This window comes from Hypanus sabinus, chromosome 13, assembly GCF_030144855.1.
Source record: "Hypanus sabinus isolate sHypSab1 chromosome 13, sHypSab1.hap1, whole genome shotgun sequence".
Lineage (NCBI taxonomy): Eukaryota > Metazoa > Chordata > Chondrichthyes > Myliobatiformes > Dasyatidae > Hypanus > Hypanus sabinus.
The window spans coordinates 3,041,121-3,064,971 of record NC_082718.1 but is presented as its reverse complement, the minus strand read 5'-3'; the positions used below and the strand labels follow the sequence as shown (position 1 = coordinate 3,064,971).

Here is a 23,851-nt window from a genome sequence, read left to right as displayed (position 1 = left end):
TTATGTCAAATCACTTGCAACTGCAATTAGTACATTATTGGTCTTTATTACCACTTTTTTTTTGTTCCATGCACTTGATTACCAGTTAACAAATTGTTTTTTTTCTTATATTGTCATTCAACTGTATTTCTGGGTACCACCAAATGAAACCAATTTCTTCTGGACCAAGTTGCACAACACAGTACATATAACTCTCACACAAAAGTAATATTACCACAAATAAATTAACAAGTAAAACATTCCAGAAGATTGACAATGGTCATAACATGCATATATGATACAAGTTTAAAAAGTAAGCAGTATAACACTACTGGTGCTTCATATGTGATGAGATCTAGGTGGTGGCAAGGGAGTTCAGTAGTCTCATGGCCTGGGGGAAGGGGCTAATTCCCATCCTAATAGTCTTTGGCCTAATCCTACGGTGCCTCCTGCTTTTGAGGATAGGGGGTCAAAGAGATTGTGGGAGGGATCCTTGACAATGCTAAGGGCCCTGTGTATGCAATGGTCCTAATAAATATATCTGGGTGGAGGAGAGACCCCCCAGTGATCCTCCCAATCCTTAGTAGGGTCTTGCAATCTGATACCTTGCAATTCCCATACCAGACAATGATGCAGCTGGTCAGGAAAATGAGGGGCAGAGAAGGCTTGAAGCCTTGCTTGTCTCATTCTTGGGAAGTGGAGACGCTGCTGTGCTTTCTTGATGTTGAGGGACTAGGTGAGATAGTGATAGTGACTAGTGCTCTGTTGGTACGATTAAATAAAGCATAGATGTAAATAATCATCCAAAACGAGAATTCAAAGTGTTCAACTATTGAATTACTTTTTTATTTTGATAATTTAGTTTTTGAGATGTACATTTAAATAATCACCTTAAAGCGGAAAAATATCCAACCGCTGTCTTGTTTCTACTGTGTCTGCATATTGGAGGACATGTCGTAACATGTACTAACTCCTAAGGAAAATGTAATTATGGTGGTTTAAAGGAGGAGAAAGAATTAAAAAGCTGAATATGAAAATGTATAATATTTAGATGAGAGATGACCTGCAGAGTTAATTAAATCTAAAAACACATGTGACTATTAAATGCCACAAAAATACCACCTGAAAATTCCACAAGCAATCTTGGATTCAGAAAGATTATTCAAGCTTGGGCCTAATGTATTTCAAGCTGAAGTTCTCAATAGATTTTGTTTGAATCTCCTGTGAATTATTGGATTTTAAGTCAAATAACCAAATCCCCTAATTCACTGTAGGAGTAGATTAAAATGTTGACATATTATTGTAGGCCAAAGTGTCAGAAATTTATTCTTGTAGAGGGTGAAGACTCTGGAATGTAGAACAGTACAAACATCAGTTTTAAATTTTGGCCTCATTCTACTATGACTATTTGGCAAGATAATTAACATTGGTTGAAGTAGAATGCAGAAGTTGCCATCAGGAGCAGCATCTAAAACTAATGAAGCACACAGTGCCGTGTTGATGTGACTTGAATGAAAATACAAATAGTTGTGTTCCCATGAACCTACTGCACTTAGTCTCTTTGGTGGTAAAGGTCATGAGTTTCAGAGGATTGTCAAGTTGCAAATACCGTAGCCATTAGCATTCACATATTGGGCCAAAGCATTACTGAGGACGTAACTGTTCTTGGAGCCTTTACTACAACTATATGCATGCTAAACAGGCGTGCAATAGATGAGCTAAGTAATTTCACAACCAGCAGATCAGACAATAGTCTGCATTCCTAAATACGAGATTCTAGAAATGCTGGAAATCTAGAGCAACAAACACAAAATGCTAGTGGAATTCAGCAGATCATGCAGCAGCTATGGAGAGGAACATGGAGCTGATGTTTCAGACTGGTCCTTTCATCAAGACTGGAATGGCTTAAACTAGAATAAGAAGAAATATTGGCTCTTTATTCATCTACATAGATGCTGCCTGACCTGCTAAGTACCTTCTGAGTTCAGTGGGTGCAGCTCTGCAGTTTTGCCACTTCTATTCATAACAGGTGAGGGATAATTGCACGGAGCAAGAGACTCCAAAAAAAAAATTCCATACTTTCTTGATGTTACATTCAGTCAAATGCTTCCTTCAGGTCAAGACCTCGCTGTTAGTCCAAGATTGGTGAGACCTGGAGCGGTTGAGGCTAATGCCAAACAGAGCATTGCTGGTGGTTGTCTGTTATGCCTGCCAATGACAGGAAACCTGTGCAGGAGAGTTTTTAAAGTGGAAAAGCCATTGCATTGGGGCAGTTCCATACTCTTGACCTCGGATGTCCGAGTCCAGTGATTCGAGTCGTCATCACAACTGGGGCCTTCCTTGATTGCAGTGGATGGCCGTGATCCTCTGTGCCATGTCATACCCTTTGCTCTCCACAGAACATTGCAGAACCATATTCCTGGCCATTGGATCTCACTGTAGATCTAATCTGCCCAGTCTGCTGGATCTGACTGCATGCTAGACTGGCATATCCTTACCTCAGATACCCTCATCTGGTTTAGCCTATCTGTTGAAGAGGTGTAGTGGGTGTTGTTTGAATGTGACTGCAACAGCTACTTGGAGCCACATGTGAGAGCTGAGTGTCTGGTGGTGAGCTGCCCTAGAGTGGACACAACAAGCCCTTTCATCGGAGGTGCTACCCTCCCAGGGCATTGGTGAGCAGTTTATTGCAGTGACTCTAGAGAGTACCTGGACAATTGGCATCACCATGTTGTTAATTTGGAGTTGCTTGACTGGGCAGTAATTAGGCAGACAGGATTATAGGATATACCTACGCAATTGTCAGGTAGACATCAATGCAGCCACTGGACTGGCTAGAAGTACAGTTAATCCTGCTGGATGTAGTCTAGCCTGCAGCAAGTGTACTCAGATATTTTTTTTAAAATGAGGTTGCTTACCAAGTTAAGAGCCTGTGGTATTACAGGAAAGTTACTGCCATGGTTAGAGCATTGGTTGATTGGTAGGAGGCAGTGAATGGGAATAAAAGGATCCTTTTCTGGTTGGATGACAGTAACTAGTGGTGTTCCACTGAGGATGGTGTTGGGACCACTTCTTTTTATGCTGTCTATCAATGATTTAGATAACGGAATATTTGTTTCCTAATTTGCAGATGATATAAAGATTGGTGGAGGGGCAGGTAGAGGAAATGGGAAAGCTGCAGAAGGCCTTGGACAGATTAGGAGAATGGACAAGAAACTGGCAAATGAAATACAATGTTGGAAAATGCATGGTCATACACTTTGGTAGTAGAAATAAATGCATGGACTATTTTCTAAATAGGGAGAAAATCCAGGAATCTGAGATACAGAGGGACTTGGGAATCCTTATGCAGAACACTCTGAAGATTAACTTGAAGGTTGAGTTGGTGATGAGGAACGTAAATGCCATGTTGGCATTCATTTCAAGAGCTCTAGAATACTATTGGGAGTAGCCCAGTGGCAAGAGTAGAAGCAACAGGCTTTGGTTCAATAGAGGCTTCGAATTGGAAGAGGCATCAGCTCTGTGTAAAGTTCTGTTTCCTCTTCATCTTTTTCCCCTTACTGTACAACTGTGGTGTGTTCTTCATCCCAGATGTTGGAGTCTTGGGAGACCTGGAGTCCCCCTGGAAACTACATCTGCATGAAGTGCATCTGGCTGCAGTTCCTTGAAGACCGTCTTAGGGATCTGGAGTAGCAAATGGATGACCTTCAGCTTGTACAGAAAAGCGAGGGTATAAGTGATCAAAGTTACAGAGAAGTGTCACACCAAAGTTGTAGGAGGCGAGTAGCTGGATGACTGTCTGGAGAAATGGAAATAGGCAGTTAGAGCAGAGCACCCCTATGGCCATCCCCTCAAAAACAAGTATACTGCTTTGGATACTTTTGTGAGGGATGACCTCCTGGTAGAATGCCATGGCGATCAGGTTATAGGCACTGAGCATGGGCCCGTGGTGCAGAAGAGAAAGAGAGAGAAGAAAGGAGTGGTAGTGATAGGGGACCCAATATTGAGGGGAACAGACAGGAGATTCTGTGGACATGAATGGGACACGCCAGGGATGTCTCTGATAATGTCCACAACATTTTGGAGAGGGAGGGGGATTTGTCAGATGCCTTGGTTACATATTGGTACCAATGAAACAGGAAGGAAAAGCAATGAAGTCCTGAAAAGAGAATTTAGAGAGCTAGATAGAAAGCTGAGAAGCAGGACCTCCCGGGTAGTAATTTCTGAATTACTACCTATACCATGCACCAGTGGGGGTAGAAACAGGATGATTTGGCAGATAAATGCATGGCTGAGAAGCTGGTTCAGGGGTCAGGGCTCAGGTTCTTGGATAATTCGGATGTGTTCTGCGGGAGCTATGACCTGTTCAAAAGTGACGGGTTCTCGCAGGCAAGTTTGTTGGGGAGGGTTTAAACTAACTTGGCAGGTGGGTGGGAACCGGAGTGAAGGGACTCAGGAGAGAGGACAGATGGTAAAAAATGTAAAGATAGCGTGCAGTCAGATTGTCAGGAAGGGCAGGCACATGATGGATCTTAGTTGCAGCCAACAGGCTGAGTATCAAATCGTTAGGGATGCAGAATCAAAAAGAAGAGTGAATATGGTAGTCAAGGTGTTGTATCTAAATGTGTGTAGTATAAGAAATAAGGTGCATGATTTTGTTGCAATATTACAAATTGCCAGATATGATGTTGTGGCCATCACTGAATTGTGGCTGAAGGATGGTTGTAGTTGGGAGCTGAATGTCTAAGGTTACACATTATATTGGAGGGATAGGAAGGTAGGCAGAGGGGGTGGTGTGGCTCTACTGGTAAAAAATGGCAGCAAATCAGTAGAAAGATGTGACATAGGATCGGAAGATGTTGAATCCTTGTGGGTTGTGTTAAGAAACTGCAAGGGTAAAAGAACATTGATTGTAGTTATGTACAGGCCTCCCAACAGTGGCTGGGAGGTGGAACACAGGACACAACAGGAAATAGAAAAGGTGAGTCAAAAGGGCAATGTTATGGTAGCCATGGAAGATTTTAATATGCAAGTTGATTGGGAAAATCAGGTTGGTAATGGATCTCAAGCGAGTGAGTTTGTTGAAAGTCCAAAGAGGCAGCTTTTTAGAGCAGTTTGTCATCGAGCTTTGTAGGGGATCTGCTATACTGGATAGGGTGTAATGTAATAAACATACAAGGCAATTGGGGAGCTTAAGATTAAAAAATCTCTTAGGAACCAGTGATCACATTGTGATTGTGTTCAATTTGAAATTTGATGGGGAGAAAGTAAAGTCTGATGTAGCAGTATTTCAGTGGAGTAAGGGAAATTACAGTGGTGTGAGAGAGGAGTTGCTGGCAGGGATGTCAGCAGAGCAGCAATAGAGTGCATTTCTGGGAAAAATGAGGAAGGTGCAAGACATTAGTATTCCAAAATTGAAGAAATACTCAAATGGTAAAATAGTACAACCATGGCTTGCAAGGGAAGTCATAGCTATTGTAAAAGCAAAAGTAGGGACATACAACAAAGCAAAATTAGTGGGAAGTTAAAGGATTGAGAAGTTTTTAAAAGCCTACAGAGAGTAACTAAAAAATCATTAGAAGGGAAAAGATGAAATATGAAAGCAAGCTGGCAAATAATATGAAAGTGGATAGTAAAAGTTTTTTCAAGTATGTTTCAACATTCTATCCTTGTTTTTATATTCTAGTCGTCTTGAAATTAACACTAACATTGTATTTGCCTTCCTCACCACTGACTCAACCTGCAAATTAATCTTTAGGGAATCCTGCACAAGGATTCATTCCCATCGCACCTCAGTTTTTTGTATCTTCTCTCCATTTAGAAAATAGTCAACCTTTTTAGTTCTTCTATCAACGTGCATAACCATACACTTCCTGACACTGTTTTCTATCTGTCACTTCTTCGCCCATTCTCCTAATCTGAGTATTTCTGTAGCCTCTCTACTTCCTCAAAACGACCTGCCCTTCCACCTTTCTTCAATTCATCTGCAAACTTTGCAACAAAGTCATCAGTTCCATCATCCAAATCATTGACATATAACATAAACAGAATTGGTCCCAACACAGACCCCTGTTGAAAGCCGCTAGTCACTGACAGTCAGCCAGAATAGGCTCACTTCATTCCCATTCTTTCCCTCCTACCAATTAGCTACTTCTTTATCCATGCTAGAATCTTCACTGTAATACCATGGGCTCATATCTTGTTAAGTAGCCTCATGTGTGGCACCTTGTCAAAGGCCTTCTGAAAATCCAAGTACACAACATCAACCAATTCTCCTTTGTTTATCCTGCTTGTTACTTCTTCAAGAATTCCAACAGATTTCTCAGGTAAGATTTTCCCTTGAGGAAACCATGCTGACTACAGCCTATTTTACCATGTGCCTCTAAGTACCCTGAGACCTCATCCTTAATAACTGACTCCAACATCTTCCCAACCAATGAGATTAAACTAACTGGCCTGCAGTTTCCTTTTTTCTGCCTCTCTCCCTTCTAGAAGAGTAGAGTGACATTTGCAATTTTCCAGTCTATCAGAACCATTCCAGAATCTAGTGATTCTGTAAAGATCATTACTAATATCTCCACCAGCCACCTCTTTCAGAACCCTGGGGCATAAACCATCTGGTCCAGGTGACTTGTCTACCTTCAGACTTTTCAGTTTTCCAAGAACCTTCTCTCCTGTAAAGGAACCTTCACACACTTCATGCCCTCTGACACCTGGAACTTCACCCATTGATGCACCATCAATAACTCTCTCTGAGACGTAAAGGCGAGATAGCGGTTTTTATTGACTGGAAGAAGGAACAAGCAGTGGTTGACCACCATACTACATCCTGGAGACAGAGAGGCCGGGCTCAGACCTCAATCGCCTTTATACAGGGGTCTGTGGGAGGAGCCACAGGAGCAGTCAGCAGGGGGACGTGTCCAGACAGGTATATGTAGTTCACCACACCCATCCTGCTAATGTCTTCCACCATGAAGACTGATGCAAAATACTTATTCAGTTCATCCACCAATTGCTCGTCTCCCAGTACTTCCTCTGCAGCATCATTTTCCAGTGGTCCAATATCCAGTCTCACCTCTCTTATACCCTTTATGTATCCTCATTCATATTATTGGCTAGCTTACTTTCCTATTCCATCCTTACTTTCCTAACGACATTTTAGTTGCCTTCTGTTGGTTTTTAAAAGCTTCCCAATCTTCTAACTTCCCACTGATTTTTTTCTCTATTATATGCTTTCCTTTTGGCTTTTATGTTGACTTTGAATTATCTTGTTGTGTCATCTTGCCTTTAGCAATACTTCTGCTTTGGGATGTATATATCCTGTGCCTTCGGAATTACTAGCAGAAATTCCAGCCATTGCTTCTCTGCTGTCATCACTACCAGTATTCTTTTCCAATCAATTCTGGTCAATTCCTCTTTCATACCACTGTAATTCCCTTTATTCCACTGTGATGTTGATACATCTGACTTTAGCTTCTGCTTTTCAAATTATAATCACTTTTCCTTCAGGGTTCTTTTTACCTTAAACTCTCTAATCAATGGTTCATTGCACAAGACCTAATCCAGAATGGCTGATCCTCCAATGGGCTCAAGCATGAGCTGCTCTAGAAGAACCATTTCATAGGCACTCTAGAAATTCCCTCTCCTAGAACATCTAACTGTTCTGGCACTTTGGTTCCCATCCCCCTGCATCTCTAGATTAAATCTCACTGTGCAGCATTAACAAATCTTCCCATTAGGATATTAAGCCCCCTCCAGTTCAGGTGCATACAATCCCTTCTGTGCAGTACCACCTTCCCTGGAAGAGAGCCCAATGATCCAAATATCTTCTGCCCTTCTTCCTACACCAACCCCTTAGCCACATATTAAACCATGTAATCTCTCACTAGCACGTGACATGGATAACAATCCTGAGATCATAACCCTGGAGGTCCTGGCATTTATTTTACCACCTAAATCCCTGAACTCCATATGCAGAACCTCACCACTTACCCTACCAACGTCATTAGTACCTACATGGCTGTTCACCTTCCCACTTACAAATGCTGAGGACTCGATCTGAGATATCCTGGACCCTGGCACCCGGGAGGCAACATACCATTTGGGAATCTTGTTCTTGCCCACAGAACCACCTGCCCATTCCCCTAACCAACGAATCCCCAATCACCACAGCATACCTCTTTTCCCCTCTTCCCTTTATGTGCACAACTCTGAAATAGGCTGAAGCCTACAACCAAACAGAGTGAAGCTCCTCAGTCATCTAATTGAAATTGTAGCTTGCAATGAAGTCTGCCAACTTTGACAACATTTGCAAGTCAGAATATTCAATAAAAGAAGAATAAAAAGTTAACTAAATTACCTCCCTCTGTAACTGGATCCTCAGCTTACTGATCATAAGTCCAAAATCTGTGTGCGTTGGAAATAACATCTCCACTTCGCTTTTGATCAACACTGGCACACCACAGTGATGTGCCCACTGTTGTCTGTACTCTCTCTATATCAATGACTGTGTGTCTAGGCACAGGTCAAATGCTAACTGTAAATTTGCTGACGATACATCCATTGTTGGTAGAACCACCGATGGTGACAAGGGGGCGTACAAGAGCAAGATATACCAGCTGGTTGAGTGGTGTCCCAGCAACAGCCTTGCACTCAGTGTCAGTAACACCAAAGAGCTGACTGTGGACTTCAGAAAGGTTAAGATGAGGGAACACAAACTAATCCTTATAGAGGGATCAGAAGTGGAGAGAGTGAGCCGTTTCAGCTTCCAGGGTGTTAATATCTCTGAAAACCTGACCTGCACCCAACACATCAATGCAGCCATAAAGGGGGCAAGACAGAGGCTGTATTTCATTAGGAGTTTGAGGAGATTTGGTATGTCACCAGATAGACTTGCAGATTTCTACAGATATGTCGCAGAGAGAATTCTAACTGGCTGCATCACAGTTTGGTGGTGGTGGTGGTGGCGGTGTGTGTGTGTGTGGGGGGGGGGGGGTTTGCTACTGCACAGGATTAAAGTCAGCTGCAGAAAGTTGTAAAATTAGTCATCCATGCGATCCAAGATGTGATGCCTCACAAAGCTGGTGTCCATCATTAAGGACCCCCACTACCCCACTACCCAAGACATACACTCTTCTCATAATCACCACCAAGAAAGATGTACAGAAGCCTGAAGGCACACACTCTGATTCAGAAATAGCTTTGCTCCCTCTGCCATCCAATTTCGAAATGGACATCAAACCCATGAACACTACCTCACTACTTTTTCACTTCTGTTTTTGCACTGCTTATTTAACTATTTTATATACAGTTTTTTCCTCTGTTAGTATGTATTGCATTGTACTTCTGCTACAAAGTTAAAAAAATTCATAACATATGCCAGTGATATTAAACCAGATTCTGCTCTGATATATAATGTTAGTATGAAATAATTTAAAATATTAATATATCTTTCAGCACACTAAAAGCAAATGCCTTAAGAGGGATTTGAACTTGGGACCTCCTAAACAGTAGGATTTCACATTTCCCTCGAGGTGAAAACCATACCTCTAAGCTAGCAAGCCAACTACCACCAAATATCAGTGGATTTTTAATATAACTTTCAGAACTGCCACGTCTCTTCTACTTAATGGTGACGATGAGGCTGAAATTACACAGGCATCCCTCACAGAAGCAGACATATGTTTCTCATCAGCGAGGCAAGATATATCAGAGGGAAACCAGGAAAGAACAAACTTTAGTTAAAGTGGGTTGGTGATTAAAACCAGTTGATAGTTAGGTTCTTAAAATGTGTTCTTAAAATCAACAATGACTACTGTTCCTGAGTGCTGTTAGCTCTCCTAGCAGGGCAGTATATAGAACATAGAATAGTACAGCACATTACAGGCCCTTCAGCCCACAATGCTGTGCCAACCCTCAAACCCTGCCTCCCATATAACCCCACCCCACCTTAAATTCCTCCATATACCTGTCTAGTAGTCTCTTAAACTTCACTAGAGTATCTGCCTCCACCACTGACTCAGGCAGTGCATTCCATGCACCAACCACTCTCTGAGTGAGAAACCTTCCTCTAATATCCACCTTGAACTTCCCACCCCTTACCTTAAAGCCATGTCCTCTTGTATTGAGCAGTGGTGCCCTGGGGAACAGGTGCTGGATGTCTGCTCTATCTATTCCTCTTAATATCTTGTATACCTCTATCATGTCTCCTTTCATCTTCCTTCTCTCCAAAGAGTAAAGCCTTAGCTCCCTTAATCTCTGATCATAATGCATACTCTCTAAACCAGGCAGCATCCTGGTAAATCTCCTCTGTACCCTTTCCAATGCTTCCACATCCTTCCTATAGTGAGGCGACCAGAACTGGACACAGTTCATAAACACGGGACAATCTGCAGAAGCTGGAAATCCAGAGTAACACACACAGAATGTTGGAACAACTCAACAGGGCTGGCACCATCAATGGAAATGAATAAACAGTCGATGTTTCAGGCTGAGACCCTTCCTCAGGACTAGAAAGGAAAGGGAAGATACCAGAATAAAATGGTGGGGGGAGGAGAAGGAGGACAAGCTAGAAGGTGATAGGTGAAGCCAGGTGGGTGGGAAAGGTAAAGGGCTGGATAGGTGATAGGTAGGTAAGAAGAGGTAAAAGGCCAGAGTCGGGAGGTACACAGAAATACATATCTTCTCTTCACTATATTCATACACAGAAATAAAGAGCTATCTTGCACTCTACAACACAAAGAAAAAGACAGCTAAACACACGGAAACACAGCCATTTACGGTTACAGCCACAAGGGATTTTGCAGATGCTGAAAATTCAGAGCAACACAAATTATAGTGCCACCCTGAATATTATGTAGGAAAGTGTGTCTGGATCATTCTGTGAGAGAAGTTGAGGAGATTATCTTTCTTGGTGAGAGTACCATCCTTGCTGGTTCTGTGTGCTGACACTACATGGAGACTATAGTTCTGTAAATTGAACTTTAAAAGCAGCTGTTTCAATAGACAGCCACAGACATGTATATATATTTAGTGAGAAAAATGTAGCTCAACATCTGGTGAAGGGCTCGTTGGTCTAGGGGCATGATTCTCGCTTAGGGATCTATTAAGTCTGAAAATGCGAGAGGTCCCGGGTTCAAATCCCGGACGAGCCCTGTTTTTTTCATCCATCTTATAGGTTAAATGAAAATTATAATGCTCCCTGATATAACTTTATTTCATAAAGTTTCTTTTCTGTGTAATTTTATTTTTGCTGCTCCAATTAGCTTGGATATTCTCAGGATATTAAGCACAGAAAGCAGACATTGTTCATGTTCAGCAAGAACGTAAGAAATAGATCAATAAGAATCAATTGCTCAGCCCCTCATTGGCATTCCATCACTCAATAAAACTAAAGATGATTTCTTACCTCAGTGCCATCTTCCTGCATTAACCTCAGATCCTGTGATGACTTAATATCCAAAATATGATTAATCTCTTTCTCGAATGTACTCAGGATCTGAGCTTCTACAATTCTATTAAGAGGACACGTTCTGATTGTGTCAGGTCTACCCAGGCAGGCACCTCCCTGTCTCCACCTGACTAACAGGAGTCTCCTACCAATCATTTCCCCCTCATCACCTGCAGCCTATTTAAACCCAGCTCTCATCCGCAGATCTAGTTCACCTATCAAAACCAGCAGCATCAAGCGGTTGTTCCTTGTCTTCAGCTCCCTTGTTGCTTTGTCATGTTAAGTATCCATTCCATCTTGTTTTGTGGGCCCTCATGTCTTGTTATTTTGAGGTTTATTATTAAAGTTATCGCTCACCGCTAAATCATCCCCACTGCTCTGCATTTGTGTCAAGCCCCCTCTACAAGCAGTGATTGATAAGTTTGTGGCCCAAGGTAGAAGGAGTCAATCTTAGAAAACCTAGCACATTTATTTTTCACCATAGTCCCCTCCTACATTTACACACTTAGTCCAGCGGTCGTGAAGCATATGGATCTTGGACCTCTAGAAAGTGTCCACAGCAGGGGTGATTGATAAGTTCATGGCCTAAGGTAGAAGGAAGTGAGTGATACAGCTCTCGCTACATGCACATGCAGTTCAACTTTTTGAGTGATTATGCAGAAAGTTTGACATAATAATTCATCAGGAGTGGTTGATAAGTTTGTGGCCCAAGGTAAAAGGAGATAAGTTATCAACTTCAAACTTTCTGCATAATCACTCAAAGAGTTGACCTGCTTGTGCATATAACAAGAGCTGTATAACTCATCTCCTTCTACCTTAGGCCATAAGCTTATCAATCACTGCTGCTGTAGATACTTTCTGGAGATCTGTATGCTCCATGACTGCTGGACTGTGTGTAAATGTAGGAAGGGACTATGTTGAAAAATAAAAGTGCTAGGTTTTCTAAAATTGACTCCTTCTACCTTAGGCCACAAACTTATCAATCACCCCTGGTACATTACCTGATACATTATCCTCTCATGAAAAAACATCTTCTCATTAGTCTTCTGAATGGCCACCCTTTATTTTGACAGTGTTCTAGATAATTGAGGCAAAGAAATATCATCTCCATATCTATATTTTCAAGTTCACAATAACTGTGTATATTTCAATTAAGTCATTCTAACATTAGCCTAGAAAATAATTTAGTGGACCTTCTTTGACGAGAGACCTAAGCGAGGATGGTTAGGACCCAAATCCTGGAGTTATCTGAGACTAGATTCGAGACACAATATGAGACTGAAACAAAGACAGGATTCTAAACTAGAAATTAGACAAAAATCCAAAATTGAGCTAACGATTGAGCACCGAGCCTCAGTTCAGGTGCTCTTTAAATAGTAAAACCATGGTGCCAAAACATGGCTGCCAATTAGCAGGATGGGCCTGAGTCTATAAAGGGGCCGTGCCAGCTATCCATATTCCGGAGAGTTAGAGCGTCTAAACCTGGAGGCTGGTACGGTTGGGTGCATATCGTAACACTATCAAATGCATTCTCTCAATTGTAACCGTAACTTTCTTTTGGTTGGGAGACCAAGACATGCATAATGTTATCAAAAGTCTCAATAATTGGAGCGAGATCTCTCTGTTTTTATACTTAAGCCCTGTTGTAACAAAAGCCCATATTAAATCCTACTTTCAATGTTGGTTGAGTGTGTAAGTGGGGAGAACTCCACGGCTCTTTGTAAGCAAATGGTCTGCAGCCTAGTGGCTGCAGATATAGGTCCTTCATCAATCTGAATCCTCTTTCACTATTTTGTAAAATAATTATTAACAGGTGGCTGTTACACTGTTGTTCAGTAGTTTAGGAGAAATGTAGACTGTAATGTAACAGACATCAATTAGAGAGGAAATTTGAAATGAAGGGAAAATGTACAAAAAGAAAAACATTGGATGATATAGAGAATGTGAAGAGGGTAGAAAAATAAAATAAACAATTTGGAATTCAGGGAATAGTGAAAAATATTATAAAAGAATATTAAAAGAAATAGCAAAGTATTCTAAAGACATAAGCAGCTGAATAAGTAAGGGGATATGGTTAAATTATGATGTGACACAAAACAAAAAGGTCACAGGTAATGACAACAAAATGGTCAAAATAACCATTTATCATTTGTACTGTTATCATTGCAAAACATTCCAAGGTTCATCACAGAATCATTTACATTCCTAAAGCTCTGTCAAAAAGTCAGTCTTGAGGAGCCTCTTAAAGGATATGAGAGAAAGAGACAGAGCAACAGGGAGGTTTAAGAAGAGAATTGGACTGTTGAAGACACAGCTGTTAATGATGCCGGGAAGCATGGGAAGCTAGAAGAATGTCGTGTAGTTTATTTACATCTGTATTCACCACACAAATCAACAGAGTGGCTATGATAGTAGAAGAAATTAAATTTGATAAAATAATGTCATTTTGACAGGAAGGGACTGTTGATTGAGTAAATCATCTAACAGAGTGGGTAACAACTAGATTGCCTTTATGCATGTACGAAGCTAGGAAAGAAACTGCAGAATCATTATGCATGCACAATAATGAATTTGAAAGATAAAAGAGTAAATATTTTGGAAATAGAAATCAGAATTTCAATATCTTTAAATATAGTTAACAAAAAGAATGAAAGACAGTGTAAATTGCTTGTAGAGTATATATTTCAGCCTAGGTCAATTGGGCTGAATGACTTGCATCAGGTCATCATCTAAACTGTTTAACAGGAAGAAATACAGGTGATCATGATTTAACCCTTTAACCTCTGTCTTATTCCATTTAATCATTGTTTTATTGCTATTAAATACTGGTATTGTTATTTATGAGGTTAAGTGATCAATATATGTTGCAGAGGAATAGGACCAAGATTCTGCATAACTGACATACAACATCTTCCTTGGTATGTCCCAGCTCTCTTGGACTTTCAGTCACCACTATGAAATTAACCACCTTCCTTTTCCCATGTGTTTGTGATGCAATCATTTTTTTTCTTATAAACAATTTCTTCACTGAGGTATAATTGGAGGTGAATGTATACTGTTGTGCAAGTCTAGGTTTTATGTAGAACGCCACTAAATATGTTCCTTATGACCAATTCTGTGGCTTCAACAACAGAACCGTGTTTATTATCAGTGTGTATGTTGTGAAACGTGTCGCCCTGTGAGAGCGGCAGAGTGTAAGTGACACAAAAACTAAACTAAGTACAAACGACAAATAAATGAGGTTATGTTCATGGGTTCAAGTACCATTGAGATCTGTACCTCCTCATTGAAGCTAGTAACATGAAGAGGGCACCTCCTGGATGGTGAGCATCTTTAATGATGGAGGTCACTTTCTTGAGATACCACATTTGGAAGATGTCCTTAATGACAGAGACGGTTCTGTCCTTGATGGAACTGACTGAGCCTACAACCCTCTGCAGTCTCTTGCAATCCTATGCATTGGAAGATCTGTGCAAGGCTGTGATGCAAACCGTTAGAATGCTCTCCACTGTATATCTATAGAAATTAGAAAGTCTTTGATGACATACCAAACTTCCTCAAAGTCCTAATGAAGTAAAGCTGCTGGTGTACCTTTCTTCTGATTGCTGTTGGGCTCAAGACAGGTCCTCTGAGATGTTGATGGCCAAGAACTTGAAGTTGGTCAGCTTTTCTACTACTGATCCCTTAATGAAGACTGGTGTGTGTACTCTCGACTTCCACTTCCTGAAGTCCACAATCAATTTCTTGGTCTTGCTGACATTGAGTGCAAGGTTGTTGTGGCAACACCACTCAACCAGCTGGCTTATCTTACTCATGTGCGCTCCTCAGCACTGTCTGAGATATTGCCAACAACGGTGGTGTCATGGGTGAATTTATAGATTGTGTTTGAGCTGTGTCTAGTCACTCATTCATAAATATAGAGAGAGTACAACAGTGGGCTAAGCATGCATCCTTGAGGTGTGCATGTGATGTCTGTCAGCGAAGAGGAGACGTCATTACCGATCCACACTGATTGGAGTCTCCTGATGAGAAAGTCAAGGATCCAGTTTCTGAGGGAGGTACAGAGGCCCCAGTTTTGAAGAACTGATTGTGTAATCGCTGTAATCGATAAATAGCAGCCTGATGTATATTCTGCTTTTGCCCAGGTATTCCAAAGCTGGGTGCAAAGCCAGTGACCTCTTGTGGTGTAGGCAAACTGTTTTGGGTCCAAGTTCTTTCTACCGTGACTAACCTCTCAAAGCGCTTCAGCACAGTAGATATGAGTGCTACCGGGTGATAATCATTTAGGTAACTCACCCTGGCACCTGCATGATTGAAGCCCTTTTGAAGAAGGTGAAAATCTGTCTGCAGAATGGTGTAATAACAACAACCTCTCATTCAATGTCAATAACACAATTGAAATGATAGTATTCTTCAGGAGTGGGAAACCAGTGGTCCATGAGCCAGTAATCATCAGAGGATCAGAGGTGGAGAGCATCAGTAACTTCAAATTCCTGGACCCACTATCTCAGAGGACCTTTCCTGGACCTGTCATATAAATATTATTGCAAAGAAAGCACAACAGTGCCTCTATTTCCTCAGGAATCTGCAGAGGTTCAGCATGTCATTGAAAACCTTGCCAACCTCTATAGATGTGTGGTGGAAAGTGTGCTGACAGGCCTGCTATGCAAACACCAATGCCTTTGAGGGGAAAATTCTACAAAAGGTAGTGGATTTGGCCCAGTACATCATGGGTAATGCCCCCCCCCCCAACCATTGAGCAGATCTACATGAAACGTGCCATAGAAAAGCAGCATCCATCATCAAAGGTGCTCACCACTCAGGCCATGCTCCTTTCTCTCTGTAGAGTTGCATCACCAGGTTCAAGAACAGTTACTCCCCCTCAGTTATCAGGCTCTTAAACAAAAGGAGATAGCTACACTCACTTAAAGACTCTGTTACATTGTTACTTCACATTCATTATTTATTTGTATCTGCATCTGCAGTTGGTTTACATTTAACAGTTACTGTTCTATAAATTTACTAAGTATGCCCACAGAAAAAGAATCTCAGAGTTGTATGTGATGACACACATATATATATATACACCCCGATAATAAATTTTAGTTTGACCGTTAAGAGGTTGAAGATATCCCTGAACACTCCAACCACTTGGTTGGCCTAAGTTTTCAGTACCCTGCCAGGTATTTTGTAGGGGCCTGAAGCCTTGCAAAGGTTTACCCTCATGAAGGATGTTCTGACATCAGCCTTCAAGTCAGAGATCACAGGGTTGCCAAATGTTGCAGGGATTTGAAGAGGTACGGTGTAATTCTCCTTTACAAAGCATCACGGGAATTGATAATTTCAGGTTTTGCTTTATAGGAAGTAGCTGCATGCAAATTCTGCCACAGCTGTTATACATCTGATGTCTGTGGTTTCTCATGGAATTGCCTCTTCACTCTCACAATGGCCTTCCGCAAGCAAACCTGACGGCATGAATATTGATTTCTCTTTCTGGTCAATTTTCCCTTCCCCCTTCTTCTGTTCTCTACTCTGGCCTCTTACCTTTTCTCCTCACCTGCCTATCACTTCCTCTTCTATTAGATTCCTTCCTCTCCAGCCCTTTACCTTTCCTATTCACCTGGCTTCACCTATCATTTCTAACTAAACACCCTTCCCCTTACCTCCACTTTTTTATTCTGGTGGCTTCCCCCTTTCTTTTCGGTTCTGAAGTAGGGTCTCAGCATGAAATGTCAACTGTTCATTTATATTCATAGAAGTTGCCTGACCTGCTGAGTTCCTCTGGATATCCAGCATCTACAGAATCTCTTGTATTTCTGCAGGATGTACCCAGAGTTCTTGTAGGGCTCTGTGTCACCAGTCTCAAATGCTACAGATCTAGCGCCCAGCAGAATGTGGTTCCTTCTGGTTCATTCGGGGCTTCTAGTTTGCAAAGACTCAGTATGTTCCCAAAGTCAGTGACTTATCCATGTGGGTCATCATGAAGTTAGTGATAGCCAAGATATATTCATTCAGATCCAAAGATGAAGTGCTACAAAAAGTGGAGGATACGGCCCAGTCCATCATGGATAAAGCCCTCCCCACCACTGAGCATATCTACATGATGCGTTGTCTCAGGAAAACAGCACCCGTGATCAGGGAACCCCACCACCCAAGCCATGCTCTCCTCTAGTTGCTGCCATCAGGAAGGCACAGGAGCCTCAGGATTCACACCACCAGGTTCAGAAACAGTTATTACCCCTCAACCATAAGGCTCTTGAACCAAAGTAGATAACTTCACTGATCTTCACTTGCCCCATCATTGAAATGTTTCCACAACCGAATGACTCACTTTCAAGGACTCTTCATCTTACATTCTCGATATTTATCGATTAGTGAATGTAGTCTATTTGGATTTCAGTAAGGCATTTGATAAGGTTCCCCGTGCAAGGCTCATTCAGAAAGTAATGAGTCATGGGAACCCAAGGAGACCTTGCTTTGTTCATAGTTGGTTTGTATTCTGCATGGAGGACGGTGACCAGTGGTGTTCTGCAGGGATTTGTTCTTGGATCCCTCCTCTTTGTGATTTTTATAAATGACCTGGATGAGGAAGTTGAAGGGGGAGTTACTAAGTTTGCTGATGATACAAAAGTTGCTGTGGATAGTCTGAAGGGTTGTCAGACATTATAGTGGGACATCAATAGGATGCAGAACTAGGCTGAGAAGTGGCAGATGGACTTCAACACAGACAAGTGGTTCATTTTGGTGGTTAAATTTGAAGACAGAATATAATATTAGTAAGACTCTTGGCAGTGTGGAAGATCAGCGAGACATTCAAAGCTGCTGCACAGGTTGACAGTGTTGTTAAGAAGGCGTATGGGGTGATGGCCTTCATCAACCATGGGACTGAGTTCAAGATCCATGAGGTAATGTTACAGCTGTATAAGACCTTTGTTAGACCCCACTTGGAGTACTGTGTTTGTTTCTGGTCACCTCACTACAGGAAGGATGTGTATGCTATAAAGAGAGAGCAGAGGAGATTTACAAGGATGTTGCCTGGATTGGAGAGCATGCTTTAGGTTGAATGAACTTGGCCTTTTCTCCTTGGAGTGATGGAGGATGAGAGGTGGCCTGATAGAGATGTATAAGATGATGAGAGGCATTGTTTGTGTGGATTGTCAGAGGCTTTTTCCCAGCACTGAAATGGCTGACACGAAGGGACATAGTTTTAAGGTACTTGGAAGAGGTAATTTTTTTACCCAGAGACTGCTGGATGCATGGAATGATGGTGGTAGTGGTGGATACAATAGAGTCTTTTAAGAGACTCTTAGATAGGTACCAGGAACCTAGAAAAATAGAGGGCTACGTGGTAGGGAAATTCTAGGCAGATTCTAGAGTAGGTTACATGCTCCGCACAACATTGTGGTCCAAAGGGCCTGTAATGTGCTGTAGATTTCTATCTATCTATCTATTTATTTATTTATTCTTTCTTTTTGTATTTGCACAGCTTGTTGTATTTTGCACACTGGTCTAACACCCAAGTTGGTGCAGTCTTTTGTCGATTCTATTATTGATTTATTGAGTATGCCTGCAATAAAATGAATCTCAGAGTTGTATACGGTGACTTTGATAATAAATTTACTTTGAAATCTCTGAATATGGTCTAGTCCACTGATTCAAAGCAGTCCTGTCAGTGTCAGTCTACTGTCAATGATATTTGCTAATCGATTATACATAGGGCAAGGCTTGTGTGTGTGCAAGCTTCACAGTGGCACCTTTGTGAAACCTACTTTGCATAATTCCAGCATTCACAACAGCTCTACGTCATCACTGAGTAAGCTTCTGCGGACAGCGAATATGCAAAAACTGAATGGTCGTCTTTGAGCAGGGTGTGGATTTGCTGCTTTCTAGATGAAGAATTAGTTAACCAACAGACACTAATATTTGTTAACAAAGCTTCCCCTTCAAAGAAACTGACAATTTGAAGCCCTGATATAATAAGAAAGAGGCCTTTCAGCCCCACAATGTTACCCATGGTTAATGGAACTATTGTATATTTGTGAAAGGCATTTAAGCAACTTTCTAAATGAGGTGTATGTTATTAACCAACATACACTTGTGTTACTAATATTTATCAACAATGTTCTTTGCAGGAGCCATGTATCTGTTCTCCACCTGCTTTGTGCATTTATTACGGTAACTAGTCGCGTGAGTGGGGGTGTGCTAAAAGGGAATAAGTTGTGCGCTTACTTCATGGCAGTTGTGGCTTGGGACAAGCGGAGTTCATACCTTCACTGACTACTTAATATCGCTTCAGGATTGTATGTTTGCTAATTGCTAATAAAGGATCAAAATGAGCAATTGAGCTTTTTGGAATAATAATTTAATTAGAGCTGAGGCATCCAAGTATTACAGCCCCATGGCAGATGCAGATTTGCAACAATTGTTTTGTTTTGATTTTGGATTAGTTTTTGCCTCTACAATCCTCTTTAAATAAAGTGAATATCTGAAGCCCTAATATAACATTAATTGGTCTTTAAGCCCCACAATTTTATCTATGAATATGATCAATACAAATTATTGTTTGTTTTGTGAAAGATATTTGAATAAGTTAGGAAGGGTTTTGAGTATTATGAGCGACTTGGGAAAAGGTTACAAACATGAGAAAGTCTGCAGGTGCTGGAGATCCAAAGCAACACACACAAAATGCTGGAGAAACACAGCAGGTCAGGCAGTATCTATAGAAAATAGGCACTCAGTAAATGTCGACTGTTTACTCTTTTCCCACAGATGCTGCCTAGCCTGCTGAGTTCTTCCAGCATTTTGTGTGTGTTGTTTGGGACAACGTTACAATAGGCACCTTAGTTGGCCTGGCCAAGTTGGGCCAAAGCGCCCGTTTCTGTACTGTAACACTTTATGGTTCTAATTTGTTCATTGCTGAGTTGTGTTTTAATTCATCTACTCACTTGGTTTTATGATCTAGAGCCAAGAAAATCCCTCTCTTTTCAACTGACTATCCAATACACCCTCAAATTATCTTTCATTTTCTTGAGGCGTGAGCGCCAGGCACTTACAGATTCCACTGCTCCTTTGACCTCAGTTTGAATGCAAGTCTTGCTGTTTAACAATGTTTTCACCGCTATTTATGTTCCCTTGTTGCGTTGTCACCGCTAGTATCTCAAAAAGCAAGCAATTAGTATTACTGCTGTAATAAATATCAAGGCACTTGTCAGCGCCACGGGGCAGCTGTTCCGGCGTGTGTCACGCCCTCTCTCTTCCCCCGGTCATTTCCGCCTGCATGCTCTGGGTGTTCCAATCGGAACTCTTGTAGTGTGAGGCCGGAATCTGGTCTGAACGCAATGGCGGCGCTGAGACTCTGCGAGGCGGTTTCAAATTAAAGAACTGAATTTTAATTTTAGACGTAGCTCACCGAACGAACTAAGCGGCTCACTGCTGCAGTTCGGGCGGTCCCAGATCTAGAGTCTCACGTAGTCGGTAAAGCGGCCCGAGCGGGGCCAGAGGCCCAGGCGCCATGGCCACGGACAGGCCCTCGCTCACAGTCGTTTACCAGGCCGTCAAAGCGCTTTATCACGACCCGGACCCCGCGGGCAAGGAACGCGCTTCCGTGTGGCTCGGCGAGTTCCAGAGATCGGTAAGTTCTGAAGTGTTGGGAGCGTAGCAACCGAGGCCCGGTCTGAAGCGGAGGCCTGGGAACCCAGAGGCGGAAATAAACACATCAGCAGGGGACTGGGACCCGCAAGTTAGCAAACTTTATTACATTCAGAACAACTTCAGAGATGTGAGTTAATGGATCACACCACCTATGACGGTGGAGTTAATGAGCTCCATTTTTATTTCAGTAACTTCACTGTTGATGTTTGAAAAATGATCCTTGTTGGGGTTTAGCATCAGAGAAGAAAACTATTCAAACATTGCCACATTCAAACAGCTTTATTGGCTCTAACCGAGTTGAAGAGCATTAGATAAAGCACATTGTTTGTGATCCACTTTGTCATTAGTTATGCGTTTTAATATTTAATTTGAAATTCTGAATAAATCAGGTCAAAGAAAACAATTAATAGTGCTGGAGAAAGGTCTAAATCAAGTGAAAATAATGGAGCTGGATGTAAGGAAATATAATTTGAATAGCAATCGATGAGTTCTTCACCATACAAAAATGAACAGGGATTATGGAGCTGCATTGGTGGAGACAACACTAGTTGACATTTTAGATCATTACAGATTTTGGTGAAGGACTGATCTGAAATGTTAATCTTTTTTTCTTGTTTCACAGTTGCTGTCTGATTGGGCTTGTATGTCTGCAGGTTTTTATATGGAGAGGAAATCAAAAATGTCCAAGCTTTTTATAAATTTCCTTTTAGTAATTATATTCTAAGATGTACAAAAAATCAATTTGACATAATTTAAGTTATTGGGTAATTTAACTAATTAGAAAGCAGAGAAATCCAAACAGTGTAAAAAAAAATCAGTAACCCCTTGTATCAGTAGCTGTCTAAGAACCTTCCAAAATGCAGGTGGAGGGAAGAGGGAGGGATGTTTAAGTGAAGGGAAATTTGTAAATTTGAAATCAAAGTTAATTTAAAGGTAACCAATACTGTGGAGAAAAAGTAGTTTCCCAGCACCCAATGGCTTATGTCCTTGGAATAAAGATAGTTGAGAGAATATAGGTGCATTGATAATAATATTTTGTTCTTCACATTCTGGAAAGATAGAAATGGGGTTGCCACTACTTGTAACACAACTGTTTAAAAAAGGAAGGAGGGAGAAAATATGGAACTGCAAGCCATTTAGTCATAATTAATAAAGACAATACTTCATTTTAAACATTTGCTGAAGTGCACTTCAGAAATCACTTTTAAGCAGATGCATCATGGCTATGAAAGGGAAACTATTTTAGACTGGTTATGGATTTTCAGTCGGACTTCTAGGGTTGCTAAGAGGTTCTGGTAATGCGGCACAAAATACTGCTTTTAGATAAGGAATCACATAGGAATGGCTGGAAGAGGGGCCGAAGTACTGGAAGAGAGGATGAATAAATGGCTCATGTTCAGGATGACACAGGCGGCCACATTTAGTAGTTTAGTGACTATTGGATGAATGTACTGGGTATAAAATGTCTAAGTCTATTGATAATAAATGCTTGTCAATGGCTGGAAGTAAGTCTCTAAGGAAGATGGCAAGAACTTCTGTGCATCAGGAAGAAGGTAGTTGTGACATAGAAGGTGATTCATTTTGGTAGGAAGTAAAATATTTCCACTGATTAAATGTTTCAAGGAGTTGGTAGATAAAAGACTAAAGTTATTGTGTAATTATAGCAATTAGGAAAACAAATAGCATGTTAATCAAAATAAACTTGATCTGTTTTTTCAGACTAAACAGCTTTTAATGAGAGAGGTCGCCAGACCAAGGTGACTGAGATCGCCAGTTTTCCTTGATCCTGATGTGTACTCTTCAGGAACTTAGCATGAACAATGGCTTCTGTTAACAACACACACAAAATGCTGGTGGAACGCAGCAGGTCAGGCAGCATCTATAGCGAGAAGCGCTGTTGACGTTTCGGGCCGAGACCCTTCGTCAGGACTCATGACTTCGTCCTGACGAAGGCCCAAAGCGTTGACAGCTCTTCTCCCTATAGATGCTGCCTGACCTTCTGCGTTCCACCAGCATTTTGTGTGTGTTGCTTGAATTTCCAGCATCTGCAGATTTCCTTGTGAATGGCTTCTGTTAACCATTTTGCAGTTTACTGTTCAATGGGGCCTTAAAACAAAACTGTTTACAACGGAATTAAATGTTCAGGATTACATAGTTTGTTGGTACAGGAACAAAGGGATAACCAGAAACCTTCAAATATGATTTTAAAATGTGATATATGAGTAGTTATTCTTACCAATACCTGGACCATCTTGGGTATTAATTTTTGAAAAAATTGAATTCACATCAATGCAACATCTGATATATTCCATGATACCTACCAGTACAATGCATGTTTATCTTCAACTACTTCCTGTGTATATTCAGCTATGCAAAAACTTTTGTGATTACATCTTATGGAATTGAGATCAAATGAAATGGAACTTGTTAACTACCTGAAATGATGGTGGATTGAAATGTCTATGAGATTTCCTGAGAGAATTGTGCCTCTTCTTCTCATAACGTTCCCTTTTATCCTGCTGTCTTCAGGTGTATGCTTGGGAGATTGCAGACCAGCTGCTTCAGTTACAGCAAGAAGTGGAGCTGTGCTACTTTGCAGCTCAGACAATGAAGATGAAAATTCAGACATCATTTAATGAACTTCCCCCAGAAACACATGCGTCTCTGCGAGACTCACTACTCACCCATATTCAGAACTTGAAAGACGTGTCTCCTGTGATTGTTACACAGGTCAGTTTTAGATGAGAAGGATTATGTGCAATCCTTTCTCTA

The 23,851-nt window shown here is 41.3% G+C and overlaps 1 protein-coding gene, 1 long non-coding RNA gene and 1 other non-coding gene across 3 annotated transcripts in view; 2 read left to right on the top strand and 1 right to left on the bottom strand.

Annotated features, from left to right (window-relative positions):
• Window positions 1-55: 55 nt before the first annotated feature.
• On the bottom strand, window positions 56-20,694 carry LOC132403581 (uncharacterized). The gene is made up of 3 exons (XR_009515299.1): window positions 20,482-20,694; window positions 16,245-16,324; window positions 56-3,778 (listed from the first exon to the last, which is right to left on the bottom strand). It is a non-coding gene; the product is annotated as an uncharacterized LOC132403581 (long non-coding RNA).
• trnap-agg (transfer RNA proline (anticodon AGG)) lies at window positions 11,043-11,132 on the top strand. Its single transcript is given in 2 exon segments — window positions 11,043-11,078; window positions 11,097-11,132. It is a non-coding gene; the product is annotated as a tRNA-Pro (tRNA).
• A 28-nt stretch (window positions 20,695-20,722) lies between the features above and the next one.
• Window positions 20,723-23,851, top strand: part of tnpo3 (transportin 3) — a 76,276-nt gene continuing 73,147 nt past the window's right edge. Inside the window, exons 1-2 of the mRNA XM_059987002.1 lie at window positions 20,723-21,059; window positions 23,609-23,809. Of these exons, the coding sequence (XP_059842985.1) occupies window positions 20,940-21,059; window positions 23,609-23,809 (321 nt within the window). The 5' untranslated portion in view covers window positions 20,723-20,939. The remainder of the gene's footprint in view (window positions 21,060-23,608; window positions 23,810-23,851) is intronic.